Genomic DNA, 16,862 nt, shown 5'->3' with positions numbered 1-16,862 from the left:
CTCTTATCTGAGCCTTAAATAGTCTGGAAATTAAATACTGTAGAATACTTTATTTTCGCTTGGAATAAATTTTCACTATTTTCGCTGAAGGGATAATTCCGTGAAAATAAAATCCAGCGAATATATATTTTTTCCTATATTTCACATTAAAATCATCAAAAAACAGTGAAAATAAATTCCAAGCAAAATGCCTAAAAAGCCTTTTCAGCGAAAATTAAATCCAGCGAAAATAAAGTATTCCACAGTAGTTCAGTTTGTCAAAACTTTGTAACTATTGTACTATCTTTATCTACTGATTCAACTGTGAAATGTGACAACCAGAATCATGTTAATAGTAGTCAACCTAGGGAGACTCAATATTCAGATAGCTCTAGGACCCTCTATGCTAACATAAAAACATGACTTGTTGTCTTTTATTCAGAGACAAGAGTCAGCTGAGGGAAATGGAGATTATGCGGGTTCTCATTTGTCGTATATATTCCATGATAAGGCGATACTGGAGGATGCGGCATCACTTATTATTCACCACGTCAAAAGACAAACAAGTAAGTATCGATAACAACATTTTGAACCAGTGTGCCTGAAAAACAGGCTGATTTTGTAGAAGCGACCTCTACAGGACTGATTTTGTAGAAGTGCCCTCTACAAGGCTGATTTTTTAGAAACGCCCTCTACAGGACTGATTTTGTAGCGACACTTTAAAATAGGATTCACAAAAGCAAAGTTGAGTCAGCTTATTGGGGGGGGGTCATAAATAAAATTTGATGTGATTGTATCTGAACTTGAGAAACAAAAATATTGTGGCACCAGATTTCTTTCATATTTATATTTATTTTTGAAATGTCAATTTTCTTTTACTAAATTACAAATTCCAATGTTTTTCAAGATAATTAAATCGATACATGATTTTCTGTTTCGTCAATAACATGATAATGCATCTCATGAGAACACAAAAACCAACCAGCTCTACGAACAAGTAGGAACATTGATATAAGACATAAATATTAGTAATAAAACATATTGGAATTAATAGATTGGAAAATGTGGTCGATGAAAATAGCTAACGTTGAGAAAACCGCACAAACTCAACTTTGAAGTAATCCTGGATAACCAAATTTATACATGTTGCATATGTAGGGGTAATGTTGTTACACTGTTCAGGGAACAACTGTCCCAAAGTAGTTTTCTGAGAGTTTTCACCGTGATGGTTGCCAGGCAGTGAAAATGTCTGCCTTGATAATAGACCAAACACTGTAAAGTTCTTGATTTTCACTTGGAATTTATTTTCGCTGAAAAGATTAATCAATGACGTGGCCCACTTAAAACATTGTGGAAATGATAATTTTAGAGGAAATACACCATCCCTTTAGGAAAATGAAACTGTGAAATGAGTTGAAGTGTCACATTTACAATGAAGGAACTGTCAAATTCAAGATGGCTGTATGGCGGCCATTTTAATGATAAAAATCACCAAAATTGCGCATTTCCTGGAACCTGATTTTGGTAGTGTATGGATGGATTACAATTGGACATTTCAAGATCGAAATACACATCATTTTGTTTTCCAGATCTGATTGAAAAGGCAACTTAAGGCAACTATATTTACTGAGACACTTCTAAATTCAATATCATGTTTGATAATATTTGTAATCAACTTTACAAAATTTATGATTTTATGATTTCAGTGTTAGGTTTTCCGCAGGTTATTCAAAGTGGGAATGTAACTTTGCAATATTCGTGGCTAAGAAATGTTGGTAAAATTTGTTTTCTTGCTAAATTAATGCATTTTAAAACACATTAGTTATTCTTTTTTTTTTTTTTCATTTTGCTTTTTTAGCTCCGCTGTCGACTTTGTCGAGCGGAGCTCATCATATGAGTGATTGTTCGTCGTCGTCAATGTTTTACTTTTTCGATTTCTTCTTGAAAACTACAAGCCTGAATGCTTTGATACTTGGTGTATATGTACCTTGGGTAGATATCTTCAATTTTCTAATTTTGGTGAATATTTTTGTCGTTTTTGGTAAAAAGTGATATTTTCGACTTCATGTTAAAAACCGCAAGTCTAATTGCTTTGATATTACATATATAGGTGTACTACATGTGGACCTCTCTCAGATTTGTTCATTTTGTAATGATATCTTTAATTCTCTAATTTTGGTGAATATTTTTATCATTTTTGGTAAAAAGTGATATTTTCGACTTCTTGTTAAAAACCGCAAGTCCAATTGCTTTGATACTTACATATATAGGTACTACATGTGGACCTCTCTCAGATTTGTTCATTTTGTGATGATATCTTCAATTTTCTAATTTTCGTGAATATTTTTGTCATATTTGGTAAAAAGTGATATTTTCGACTTCTTGTTAAAAACCAAAAGTTCAATTGCTGTGATATTACATATATAGATACTACATGTAGACCTTTCTCAGATTTGTTCATTTCGTGATGATATCTTTAATTCTCTAATTTTGGTGAATATTTTAGTCATTTTTGGTAGAAAGTGATATTTTCGACTTCTTGTTAAAAACTGTAAGTCCGATTGCTTTGATACTATACATATTGTTCATTTTCTGATGATGTCTTCAGTTCTTTAATTGAAATGTGCATTTCTAACAGCGGAGCTATCTCAGCCGATAGGCTGCTTGTTAATTTTGTAATGATATCTTTAATTCTTTAATTTTGGTGAATATTTTTGTTATTTTTGATAAAAAGTGATATTTTCGACTTCTTGTTAAAAACCGCAAGTCCGATTGCATTTATATTACATTTATAGGTACTACATGTGGACCTCTCTCAGATTTGTTCATTTTGTAATGATATCTTTAATTCTCTAATTTTGGTGAATATTTTTGTAATTTTTCGTAAAAAGTGATATTTTTGAATTCGTGTTGAAAACAGCAAGTCCCATTGCTTGATACTATACATATTGTTCATTTTCTAATGATATCTTCTGTTCTTTAATTGAAATGTGCATTGCTAACAGGCTGTTTGTTTGTTGATGACGTGTTGAGACGTGCTGAATTAAATCTATGTGAACATTTAAAATAACAATAGAACTCATTCTTTCCCTGCCAAGTTTGCTCAAAACATCGAAATAGTGAAATAAAACAGTTTTACAGTACTCTTCTTGCTGTTTTTGTTTTACAGGCATACATAAAGAAGATAAACAGAAGATTAAACAGTTGCTGCTCTACTTCCTGCCAGATTTTATGTTCGGCCCACGTGGTGAGCTGTCAGATGATGAGGACGATGAAGGTAAGGTGTTTAAAATTCAATCACGTGACATTTTAACGTGTTGCAGTAAATAATTCAATATAAAACCAAGAAAGAAAGAAATGGGTTTCTGGTCAGCATGTACAACCCAGAAGTACAGGTTAGGCCAGGAAAAAAAAAATTCTGTTTCTCATTTGATGGAAATTTAAAAAAAAAAATTTTTGAATACTAAGCTAAAATGGGGGAAATTTGAGACAAGTGCGAGTACAAGCGCATTTTGGAATGCTTTAGAAGGACAAAAATGTTCGAGGCGCATAGTTCAAAATGATGCGCACGGAAACGAGAAACAGATATTTTTTCTCAGCCTTAAGCTTTTTTTTCCCAACTAATTTCACAACTGCACAGCAACCCTCTGTTGACAATTCGGTGAAACCTACAAAATTCGCACCCCTTCAAATATTTTAGCAGGGGGGGGGGGGTCACCAACTGGCCAATTTTTGTAAAAAACAAGTTGACCAGAAACTTTCTTTGAAGGCCTAACAAGGGGATTCTTACTCAAAATGAAATGAAGTTGGATCAGCTTGTTTGCTACTGTAGAATACTTTATTTTCGCTTGGAATTTATTTTCGCTATTTTCGCTGAATGGATGATTCCGTGAAAATAAAATCCAGCGAATATACTTTTTTTCCTATATTTCACATTAAATTCATCAAAAATCAGTGAAAATAAGTTCCATACAAAACGCCCAAAAAGCCTTTTCAGCGAAAATTAATTCCAGCGAAAATAAAGTATTCCACAGTATTTGGGGAGCAGCCCCTCAAGAAAGAATAACGAAATTTGTCTGTAGGAAACTACTGAAGGCAAGTATACTGTAAATGTATTAATTTTTCACTGGCTTTTAATTGCACTGATAAGTAAAATCCACTAAATTAAATTTACGTTAACATGTATAGTAACAATTAAACTCATTATTTTCTTGACGAATTTGTGAAATTAAAACACAATGAATATGCTCAAAACATCAAAATAGTAAAAAAAAAAAAAATGGTTCTACAGTAAGGCAAATTTCATTTTTACAAATTACAACCTTTGTAAATACTCTTACGACATGATTTTCTGATGCACCATTGACATGCTTTAAGAATTGGTGCAATTAGTTGCCATGAAAAAAGTCTGTGTCTGTGATCCGTTGAATCGGTATAGAGGGCACGACACATTGTGCGGCCGTATCAGCATCATACAACCATTAATTGTTTTTCAGATATGGAAACCGATAACTCGCAAAGCTGCTCGTCGTCAAGGCGGTCAACATTACCAACGGCGTCGGCATTAAAAACCAAAAATCCACTCGTGAATGGGATCACAGAAGACAAAGAGAAAAATGAAACGGTGGGTTAATATGATTTTTTTTGACAGGCCGATAATTTAGAGTTCGTTATTGTGTACATTTCAATAGTATTTGCATATTCATTTCTAACAAAAATTGTAACACTTAATGTACTTATAACAAGCACGCAATAAACAGATAAACCTCTGGCACTTAAAATAATGACCAGCAGTGTCCAACTAGTCAGGTGATAAATCAAAGCCACTGTGCTGGTAACCGCCACTCTTTTGTATCTTGAAAATGCGGAAAATTTAAAAAAAAATCAACAGGCCATAAAAACTAGAGGTAGCACAACAGTTTGCAAGTTAAACCTAATACTTTCAATTTTATGTCTTTTAAGTCTTCAGTTCTTCTTTTTCAGTTCTCTTTAGCTAGTCCAAGAAAATAGTTTGGCAAGGAAATTCTGGTGTGAACACGTGTCCCATGTCCATTTTTGAAATGAAATTTCTGCAATACTCATTAGATTTAAAATACTTCCTTTTCGCTATTCTCACAGAATCATCCATTTCAGTGAAAATAAAATCCAGCGAATATACCTATTTTACAATCAACGCTTTATAAATCAATGAAAATAAACTTCTTCATCGAAAATTAATTCCAGCTAAAATAAAGTATTTTACAAGTCACCACATGGATTAATAGTTTTGTTGTAAGGCTGTCTTTACATCGAGGTGGTCACTAACTTAATACTTTTCTTTTTTTCTTGATCACAGGACGACGTTTATAATTTATTTTTTGTTAATAATCACTGGTATTTGTTCCTGCGTCTCCATCAAATATTGTGTGAAAGACTTTTTAAAATGTACACGACAGCTACGAAGATAGTTGCCATGGAAACGCCTTCCAGGAAGTCAAGTAAAGAAAGCGCAGCATTAACCCTCAGGTTGCGACCGCCGAGTAAGTAACAATGGAATGTTACGGTAGTTATGTTGTCGCTAAAGCCACCAAGTACCATATTGCGCTATGCAAGTTTAAAAAAAAAATATTTTCTTTACGATGAACAATTGTTTTGTGGAAAGTCTTGAAAAGTAAAGTCTAAAAGTCTGGGATATTTCGCCAGATTTTTTGTTTTTAGCTCCGCTGTCGACTTTGTCGAGCGGAGCTTATCATATGAGTGATTGTCCGTCGTCGTCGTCGTCCGTGTCAATGTTTTACTTTTTCGACTTCTTCTTGAAAACTACAAGCCTGAATGCTTTGATACTTGGTGTATATGTACCTTGGGTAGACCTCTCTCAGATTTGTTCATTTCATGATGATATCTTCAATTCTATAATTTTGGTGAATATTTTTGTCATTTTTAGTAAAAAGTGATATTTTCGACTTCTTGTTGAAAACCGCAAGTGCAATTGCTTTGACATTACATATATAGGTACTACATTTGGACCTCTCTCAGATTTGTTCATTTTGTAATGATATTTTGGTGAATATTTTTGTCATTTTTGGTAAAAAGTGATATTTTCGACTTCTTGTTGAAAACCGCAAGTCCAATTGCTTTGATATTTACATATATAGGTACTACATGTCGACCTCTCTCAGATTTGTTCATTTTGTAATGATATCTTCAATTCTCTAATTTTGGTGAATATTTTTGTAATTTTTGGTAAAAAGTGATATTTTTGACCTCTTGTTGAAAACCGCAAGTCCAATTGCTTTGATATTACATATATAGGTACTACATGTGGACCTCTCAGATTTGTTCATTTTGTAATGATATCTTTAATTCTCTAATTTTGGTGAATATTTTTGTAATTTTTGGTAAAAAGTGATATTTTCGACTTCTTGTTGAAAACCGCAAGTCCAATTGCTTTGATATTACATATGTAGGTACTACATGTGGACCTCTCTCAGATTTGTTCATTTTGTAATGATATCTTTAATTCTCTAATTTCGGTGAATATTTTTGTAATTTTTGGTAAAAACCGCAAGTCCAATTGCTTTGATAGTACATATATAGTTACTACATGTGGACCTCTCTCTGATTTGTTCATTTCATGATGATATCTTTAATTCTCTAATTTTGATGAATATTTTTGTAATTTTTGGTAAAAAGTGATATTTTCGACTTCTTGTTGAAAACCGCAAGTCCAATTGCTTTGATATATTATACATATAGGTACTACATGTGGACCTCTCTCAAATTTGTTCATTTTCTAATGATATCTTCTGTTCTTTAATTGCCATGTGCATTGCTAACAGCGGAGCTATCTCAGCCGACAGGCTGCTTGTTGTTTATTGTACTGGATGAATACCAGGAGCATTGCAGTACTAGTTGTGCCTGTAGATGCATATCTGGAAATAATACGCTTCCCGCATGATGCAATGTTGTGTCAATTCAACCCCACTCTGAGCACCAAACACCACTGTCTTTGTTACACCCTCTAGTGGTGGTCTGGAGAAACCCTCGGTAATTGCCTTTAATGCTTCTGGCATAGCGCCCTCTACATACACTCATTAATTCTGATAAGCTGACCTGGAACCAGAGGAATATTACCCAACAGTACTTTGGGCATCGAGGCAAATGCCTTTGATGCTTCTGGCTTAGCACCCTCTACAGTCATTAATTTGAGCATCTTTTGTTTTTAAGATGACCCTGAACCAGAAGAATATTACTCTACATTTCTTGAGATGGTTCGTAATTTATTGGACGGCAATCTTGAAAGCACGGTGTACGAAGATCAGATGAGAGAAATGTTTGGTATTCACGCGTATATATCTTTCACGGTGGACAAAGTGGTACAGAACTCAGTCAGACAGGTATGTCAGTGTACACTGATTCAGACAATTAATGAATATCAGGAATTTGTTGTTAAAATTTGTTAAATCATTTTAAGACAAACACTTAAAGTGAGGGAGTTGTCAGATGGCCATAGCGTATCATAGTTTACAAACAAGTGTCAAGCCCCGAGTCTTTTCGTTTTTTGGCGTGTGTTATTGCTCGGGACTCGATTCCTGCACGTGCACATGTGACGACCCTCCTGCTTTGACCTTCACCCCACCCGACTTTCTCATCCAAATTTTTCTGCACTTCAATATTTCTGGGAATCAACTCTAATTTGAGTATATTTTCAGTTTTTCCGTTCAACTGTGAGATCTTGCGAGATGCATGAAAGATGCGCGTCGAACGTCTGTCGCAAAAATCGAACGATTTGAACTTGAATTTCTTTATTTCTTAGCTCACATAGACTGGCCGATCTTTGACAGAGGAATATTGCTTTTGAATACCATCACTTAATCGAAATTGTCTATCATCAAATGTGTACAGCTCATTATTATGCATGGAAATGCCCCCCAAAATATTTTCGCTTTTGTCGAATCCCACGCAATGTTTGATGCCACTACGACGCTATGACCTTTGTTTCTCTGGTTTTTACGTTCGATTTCATGCATAACGTGTGATTCTCGCAGTGAACGGAAAATGGTCTATTGGAACCACACAGTTTATTTAGTTGGCTTAATCACAAGCGCTAAAAATGAAGCCCATATAATAGGAGTTTAAAAAAAATTACCCAAGTGTATGGGCATTTGAAAGTTAAGGGGGCTGTCGTCGCAACACGCATGCGCGAGATATACAGGTCTTGTATAAACAAAGATGGTGACTTTGACTGTTGCGCTGATCAACGAGTACAAACTGGGATGTTACCAAGCTTTAATTAGGTATTTTTTAGGTGATTGGGAGGTATCAAAGGATTCACTGGCGGTAATTAGTTCAGGTCACGCCCAGGTCAAACCTCATACTTATGATTTTCATTAGAAGAGCGCGTTGGATTGTGGGAAAATCTGTTTATCAACACAAATGTTGCACATGCGCAGCGCGAGAATCACTGCTTTTTAAGTTCTATTCTAATGATTTGATTTTAATTTATCGTCACCAGTTGCAGCACATTGTAGCCGAAGATCTGAACATACAAATAATGGAACTATACATCTCAGAAAAAAAAGTTGGCGGTTCGGGTGGAAGTCGTGCCAGTCAGGCGGCTAGAGCCGCAGCGGAAGCAGCCTATCAGAGAAAAGTGGAACAAATACTATCAGATGACCAAAATGTTTTCAAAATAAATTATGTAAGTAAATTGTGACTCTGTTGATTACTGGGATAGGTGTCACACATTGTGAAAGGCATGGCTTTTATGAGGCTGTTGGTAAACTACTACTGTGTTTATGGTATTTTTTTTTTGCCTCTTTGGATTTTGTTTACTAAATTTTTTTAACAAGATGGCTGCCAAAAAACAGAATTGCGGACTCAGTTCAAAGTTTTCAATCCTGCGATCTGTTTGGTCACTCTGAGATCCTGTGTTATTCGATAAATCAAACGCAAGAATAGAAAAAAACAACAAAGATCATAGTGTTGTAGTGGCGTCGAAACATCAAATGAGATTCGGCAAAGCGAAAGTAGTTTTTGTGTATTTTTAACCCTTAATGTGTTTCTGCATCTTTGCTGTTAAGTCAATTTTGATAAAGTAACGTCATATTCCCCTCTGAAAGAAATGACAACTATTAAAAAGATATTCAATCGCAAAATCAAATCATTAAATTTTTAGCCTTTTACACTGGCTCCAAAGTCAAGACAGCACAACCTTAACTATGAAGTAATTCTGTACAACCAAATTTATATACGTTTTACCCGTAAGGGTAATCTTGTGGCACTGTTCAGGAGAGTCTTAACAGCTATCCCAATGTACCATTTTCTGAAAGTTTTCGGATATTTGCCTCCTGAAAATAAGTGAGTGTAAACTCTTAGTGACAGTAAATGATCATAGCGATGAGCTTGTAGGGCAAGGCTTTAATAGTTTCACTATGTTATTCTGTATTACAGTATAAATGCGAGAGTAAACTGACGCTAGAACTCTTAGATACAGACGAAGACCATAGCGATGACCCTGTAGAGGTTGAGAAGTGGTCGGATTACGTCGAGAGGTTCGTTGGTAACGATAACACAACCCCAGAATTAAGAGAGTCATTGTCTCGGAAGCCTGTCTTTCTGCCAAGGTAGGTAATTTATTTTATGACCTTGGAGCGACGTGGTCATAACTGCACATTCGGAGTGCTTCCTGGCGAGAATAACAACCGCCATATTAACAAATCGTTTTTACAACGTAAATAAGTAAAAGAATATGACGACCATTAGTTAGTTTGGATAGTTGCTTGGAAGAAGTGAATCTTTCTAAAACAGGTCTCATAAAATCTGCAGCAGTTTCCTGGCAACTTTGAAACTTCCTAACCCAAACTCTAACCCTACCACTCCAGTTATCCAAACATTTTGGCTGATAAAAATTGTGTTCTGTAATGGAAGTATGTCTTTGTCCGCGTTGTTCTCATTGTTAACATTTGATTTTATACTTAGGAATGTACGGAGAGGTCGTCAACAGAAAGCGGGAAGTGACACAGACTCGGCTTGTGAGGAGAACATAGAGAAGGAAAAAAAAGAGGTACCAGAAAAGAAAACAGAATCCGATCCGGAGACGACGGAAAAGGATAAGAAGGAGAAGGAAGACTTGGATGGGGTGGAGATGGCAAGCAATATGGAATGTAAATTTAATTTGAATTCTTACAAAATGGTGTATGTGGTAAATTCAGAAGACTACATGTACAGGAGATCAGCTCTTAAAAAGGCCAGAGAGGTAACTATCAAATGTAATTGCCCGTTTCTTCGCCTGTAATGCTGGCTCTGGCTGGCTCAGTAGTGGAAATTTTTATTATTATTTTATATTTTGTTCTCCCAAGGCTTAAAAGTGTAGGGGTTTCCAACTGTTTAATTTTGGATAAACAATAGGGGCTAACAATGAATACAATAATTAACGTGTGATATTGTTATGCAAAATATCTGTTGTTTTTCTGGCGGGGGGGGGGGGAGCACTGTACCCTAAAAAACAAACTTGTAGAATCTCTCGCGTTGATGCAAAATTTCGTGTCAGACCACGATTTCAGGAAGAAAAGAAAAGTTTATAAAATTGCCACGGTTGGGCCAGTCTAGCTAGCCATGTCTGTCGTTGCCGCTAACGATTTCTTATGACAGTTATATTCCCACACGACAGTCTATTGGTGGACTTGTGTTGTGCATCTTCTAAAGATGTCTTATTTTGGCAAGAACAAATTTACTTTCTAGATCTCAAATAAAAAAAAAAAACTTGTACCGCATGTGTTGATTAGGAGATTTCCCGTTAAATTCGAGATCTCGCATAAAAATCAAATGATTGAACATCTCTTTTTTATTGCTCTTTGTTGAAATGCCCTAACCCTAACTTCATCAAAATTTACCGTCATCAAATGGGTATATGTATAGCACATAATACTTTCACGTTTGTCAAATCCGACACGATAAATCAGCTGATGACAATTTGTTTATTATTTGTAGATTTTTCAAAGACAGCATTTAATCCCTTTGATTAGTTTAAAATTCCTTAATTTGCTATGGTAACGTAAATCATGGTTAATTACTTAAAGGTTATGACGCATGAACCACACTCGTAATTTGTTCTCGTGTTTTATTTGTCTTAAATATAACGTCCCTGATGTTGTTTTCTCATCTCTGCAGTCGCATCCAGTGATATCAACAAAGCTCCACAAAAGATTTCGCCGCTGGCTCACAAACTGGGAAGTCGGTAATATCTCAGAGGATCAACGGTCGTCCTGTAGCGACTGGTTGCTTGGCAACGTGGACGACATGAAAGTGTGCGAGACAACAAAGACCCACGTGAAGACGGACTGTTTGGACTATCATCGCTATTGCGTTGTATACAAACCTTTGGTTGAATCGTAATCCTCACTCATTTATTTTACTGTTACTATAGATACGAGTTGCTATGACAACCTAATGCGGCCACTGTGAGAATGTGCTGTAATCCAGTGTCGGAACATAGCCCTAATATATTGCAGTCAGTGGACACATGGTATTTAATGATTTCTCATGCTGTTTGTTGAGGGCGCTGTTTCATTACTTGAGTGGAAACTCAGATTTGTTAATAATAGATCCTGGGTTAAATTTTATACAAAAAAAATTTTTTTTGCGCACAAAAACAGAAAATATGTATATTATTTTTAGCGTGGCTTGTATCTATGGTAACTGTAAATAATATTTATCGTCATGAGACCCTTTTCTTGGTAATGAAACATCCATTTTTTTAATAAGATGATTTGGGCGACTCCGTGATAGTCTCTTACTCCCTTGTACAGAATGAACCAAAAAAGTTTTTTTGCTAATTTTTTCTGAGTGTATAAAATCTGTACATGCTGGTAACCATGGTTACCATGCCATTTGTGAATATCAAAGTTATCTTTAAAAAAACAGTTATACATTTGTACAAAGAATTGAAACCACTGCTTTCTATTAAAGAGGCAAAAAAAATAAAAAATGGGGTTTATTTTTTTTTTTTCCTTTCTGAAATTACCTGGTCTTGGCGACGGCGGTCACTGCCAATTAAAAGTAAAGTCTATTTTTTCTGCCCTGCCAGACCAGAAACTTTCCCCAGTTTGGAAGAAACCACTGCTTGTGTAGGGGTGACAGGTAGTCCTAGATCTACCATGAATTTTTCTAATGGTATTGTAAAAAAAAAGTTTTCACATCTGATTTTATATCCGTGGAAGTGAACTGGTTGAACCATCAAATTTGTTTTTTTGGTGTTTTTTTTTTTTTTTTTTGGTCCTTTATTGTCTTGAGTGCTGTAAAGTAAATTATTTTCGCTGAAAAGATGAAACTGTGAAAATAAAATCCAGTGAAAATACCTTTTCTCCTATTTTTTTACATTCAACTCGTATAAAATTGGTAGGAAATCAACTTCTTACAAAGCAGCCAAAATGTTTTTGCAGTAAAAAAAATTAATATAATTCCAGCTCAAATAAAGTATTTTACAGTAACACAAATAAGTATTAATGTAAATGGCAATAATTACAAGCGTAATTTTTAGTAGAATCCATAAACCCGTCTTGAAATCCCTCAAAGTGAGGCAGTATTTGATAAGTTGAATGAAAATAAAACAAACAAGCTGTCAACAAACAAGCTGCTCTCTGATTGGTCAGAATGTTGGGGTCTTAAGATTGGGTAACCAATCAGAAACTATCTTGTAAATTCATGAAAATGTTACGGTTCAGTTTTCGCTGTTCAATGATTTATCAATCGCTTTTGTGTTTAGTTAAAATTTGACCTTTACATAAAGTTCCATACAAATAACTTGCAGACCAATAGAAGCTAATCTCGGAAATCCGACATATATATGCTGCTGTTGTCATTGACCAATATTCGAAAGCACTTCAGGGTTTCGCTGAAGCTGGCCTTCTGTTGCCATCCTTACGAAACTGAGTGATTGTGTTGTGAAAAGTTTTATTTGACCTCTGCTTAAATTGAATGATTTGATTGGACATGCTGGAGATGGATCCATCAATCAGCGTTACTGTAACAAGTCACATTGATTTCAAATATAAACCAATAGTATTTGCCGTCTTATATCATGTCATAGCTTAACTGACAAAAACATGCAAATTTGTCACAACATGTGACCTCATGTTCTATTTACCATGGAAACCAAGAGCACACGAACTGATAATGGAAATTCTGCCAATGTATAACAGTGATGCGACGACAGAATAAATGAACCTTGGCTGACGAAGATGTACTGTTTGACACTGGTCATTGTTTTTTGTTCAAAGTGTGTTCAGAACAGAAAACACAGTAGACATTGTCTGACTAGACAGAATCTTGAACATAATTGAGGTACCGGTAGATCATCAACTCTAAGACCCGAAAAAGAAAGTTTTTGCTTTTCTTCTTTTTCAGAAAAATGATGCAGTTTAATTAATTTAATTTGTATAACTGAGAAAATATGTTCCACAAGGATATTTACCGTTGATTAAATTATTTTTCAAGATTTGGATTCCAACATTTCCCCCATTCTATTATCGCATGTGTCGCACATTGTCAATATGCAAAACAGTGACGATATCCTACAATATGCGTAAAATCAAAAGTAAAAAACGAACAAAGGTCACAGCCAAACAAGGTCAAAGGTCAAACATGTAGGATTAGGGATACAAACACACAATGGCAAGACGCAAACCCTTTTCTGGAGGAGGTGGGGGTTAAAATGTTGATTAGTTCTTCAAAGGAATAGTCAACCCTATGTATTAGTACCCGTTACATAGACCAAATCATTTCTGTTAAATTGGGTTGGTTCGGCTCTCAAGTCTTATCCTTTTCACCACCAGACTTTCTCACCCAAATATTTCTGCGCATTTTTTTCTTGTATTCAATATTTCTGGAAATGAATCTTAATTTTGGAATTGACAGACATTTTGAATTTGATCAGATGATTTGTATCCAAATATGGTAATTGCTATACTGGATGTTCATTGGTTGAATTTGATCAGATGACTTGTATCCAAATATGGTAATTGCTATACTGGATGCTCATTGGTTGAATTTGATCAGATGATTTGTATCCAAATATGGTAATTGCTATACTGGATGTTTATTGGTTGAATTTGATCAGATGATTTGTATCCAAATATGGTAATTGCTATACTGGATGCTCATTGGTTGAATTTGATCAGATGATTTGTATCCAAATATGGTAATTGCTATACTGGATGCTCATTGGTTGAATTTGATCAGATGATTTGTATCCAAATATGGTAATTGGTATACTGGATGTTCATTGGTTAAATTTGATTTCTGGAAATAAATCTTAATTTTGAAATCGACAGACAACATTTAAGCCAATTTTCATGTTTTTACTAAAAAAAAAACAATTTTTATCCCAGTCTTCTGACTGAAAGTGCAGACTATAAACAAGACTATTTTGCGAGGGGAGCTGGTGGTAAGAAGGTTAAAATTTGAAAGATGTCCTGCAAGGAGAAATCCATTGTTGCAATGTATTAAATCAACATTTAAAAACCAAATTGTTTGAATGTTCAGCTTAACGTGTTAAATCTCAATACAGGCTTTTATAACGGTAATTCTTGTTTTAAAAAAAAAAAACCAGAAAGGCCCAAATTTGTAATATTTTTTGGTAACTGATTTGAAGTAGAAAAAAAGGCCAGGTGTAACCTTAGTAGGAATCATGGAGGAACTTGTCACAGGTTCTTGATTTGGTTATTTCTATTTGGTACGTGTTGAACCCATTGTCTCTATGAGGCACGTTTAAACGGCTCAACTACCAATAGTTTTACTCGTTCCATGAATAACCATGCAATGATGCATCTTAGTGCTAGTGTCTTTCTGTATAGGAGATCCCAATAATTTCTCTGGCTGTGATTCTTCAGACGCAATGGCCGTTTAAAAAGAGCTGCATGACTCGTCCTTGCTACTCAAATAGCATTCTGTTCGCTCTCGAGTCTAATTATCATGGTTACTGTGGATGTAATGACAAGAGAGGATGAAATACTGTACGAGGGACAAAAACAAGTCTTGTTGGTCTCTGTCGCTGAGATTTCAGCAGATGTTGGTGTGTATTACCAAATATTTATACTGGATTGGTGTCCTATTGGTTGAAATAGATTGTGATTTGTCTGTATCTAAGTATGAAAATTGTCATACTGGATGTCTGTTGGTTGAATTTAATCACATGATTTGTCATGGATGTTTGTGATTTGTATCCAAATATGGTAATTGCTGTACTGGATGTTCATTGGTTGAATTTGATCAGATGATTTGTATCCAAATATGGTAATTGCTATACTGGATGTTCATTGGTTGAATTTGATCAGATGATTTGTATCCAAATATGGTAATTGCTATACTGGATGCTCGTTGGTTGAATTTGATCAGATGATTTGTATTCAAATATGGTAATTGCTATACTGGATGTTCATTGGTTGAATTTGATCAGATGATTTGTATCCAAATATGGTAATTGCTATACTGGATGTTCATTGGTTGAATTTGATCATATGATTTGTCTTTACCCAAATATGGCAATTATATTACTGGATGTTTATTAATGACAGGTAAATTCCCAAATTGTTAACTGTTTCTATACACTATATCAAAAGTATATGTATTTAACCCTTCATGGCAGAACAAAATAAGGAACTCTTTTTGAAGCAGCCTTTTTGTCATCCAGCCCTTTTGGGGGGGAAACAAATGTAAAAATACATTTTTTTGTAAAATACCGGTAATTTGAAAACTGGTCAGAAAAATAAACCTTTTTTTACTGAATTTGAATACAATTGAAATCTGGTTTGGGGGAGAGGGGTGGTGATAAGATGGCTGCCATGTTGCTCTGTAGATCTTCCAAAGAAACGCTTTTTGAGTGTCGTGATTGTTTTTGTTTTTTTCTGATGTGAATTTTTGGGAGACTCATTTCCTCTGTATAAAAGTGACCGTTCTTTACCATATTATAATAAAGTTGTCTTTTTTTTCCACGAAAATTGAATTTGTTGTATTTGTGTTAAAAGCCAGAAGGTTGTTACCTGCGCACACGCGGGAATTGAGTCCCAAGCAACGATAACACGCACTAAAAGTGCAAAGGCTTATGGGTAGATGCTTGTTTGTAAACAATGACGTGCTATGGCCATCTGACGCATGCACAGGTGACGACTCCCCCCGCTTTAATTTGTGTTGCAACAGTTAGTGCGCCATTCAATATATGGCATGCCACTGGAAAAAAAAATAAAAAATTTGCTGTCCTGTATCGTATCTGGATATAATGTTCTTAAAAAACATCTGGTTCTGGTCGATTTGGTGTAAGGTATTTGAAGTTTCACCAACGACAGTCTATGCTTGCAAAATACCGATTCTTTGGTTGAAATATAAAAAATATCATTTGTTAACCATATTTGAATACAAAATTAAGACAAATAGGCAACAAAAATGTCCATTTCGTCTGAATTTGATGAAATTACAGGAAAATACTTACAAAAAAATGTTGTGAAAAAAACAACAGTATTTGCATATTCCAGCCACCAGAGGGCAGTCTACATTTCCCCCTGATGCATTCTTTGTGTTCATGTACAGGATCCATTGTTTAAATCCCAGTCACCTCAGAAACAAGTTGCATTCAAGTATTGTTTGGTTTTTAGAATTTGACAATAGCACCTGCGCATGCAATGGAATTACTTCCCAAGCTCTGATAACAGCACACGCTAAAAACGCAAAGGCTCATGGGTGGCCATCTGACACATGCACAGGTGACGACTCCCCCCGCTTTAAATAATTTTGCAATTATTGATAACCTTATGTTGCTGGGAATGTTTCCAGCATGCAGTTAGAAACAGGAAATGAGCGTCCTCTAGTGGCCACTTCGGTGATAAAAAATACTGGTATACTGGATAAGA

General features: G+C 35.1%; 1 protein-coding gene across 1 annotated transcript in view; it reads left to right on the top strand.

Annotated features, from left to right (window-relative positions):
- LOC100313732 (Sin3A-like transcriptional regulator) overlaps positions 1-15,956 on the top strand; it is a 47,884-nt gene extending 31,928 nt beyond the window's left edge. The window contains exons 15-23 of the mRNA XM_085494553.1: positions 422-545; positions 3,149-3,256; positions 4,476-4,603; positions 5,315-5,498; positions 7,186-7,355; positions 8,474-8,659; positions 9,412-9,584; positions 9,940-10,216; positions 11,131-15,956. Of these exons, the coding sequence (XP_085350679.1) occupies positions 422-545; positions 3,149-3,256; positions 4,476-4,603; positions 5,315-5,498; positions 7,186-7,355; positions 8,474-8,659; positions 9,412-9,584; positions 9,940-10,216; positions 11,131-11,355 (1,575 nt within the window). The 3' untranslated portion in view covers positions 11,356-15,956. The remainder of the gene's footprint in view (positions 1-421; positions 546-3,148; positions 3,257-4,475; positions 4,604-5,314; positions 5,499-7,185; positions 7,356-8,473; positions 8,660-9,411; positions 9,585-9,939; positions 10,217-11,130) is intronic.
- The last annotated feature ends 906 nt before the right edge of the window (positions 15,957-16,862 follow it).

Source organism: Saccoglossus kowalevskii, chromosome 20 (genome assembly GCF_978046115.1).
Source record: "Saccoglossus kowalevskii chromosome 20, keSacKowa6.1, whole genome shotgun sequence".
NCBI lineage: Eukaryota > Metazoa > Hemichordata > Enteropneusta > Harrimaniidae > Saccoglossus > Saccoglossus kowalevskii.
The sequence above is the reverse complement of the archived record's forward strand: the minus strand, read 5'-3'. Positions and strand labels throughout refer to the sequence as shown.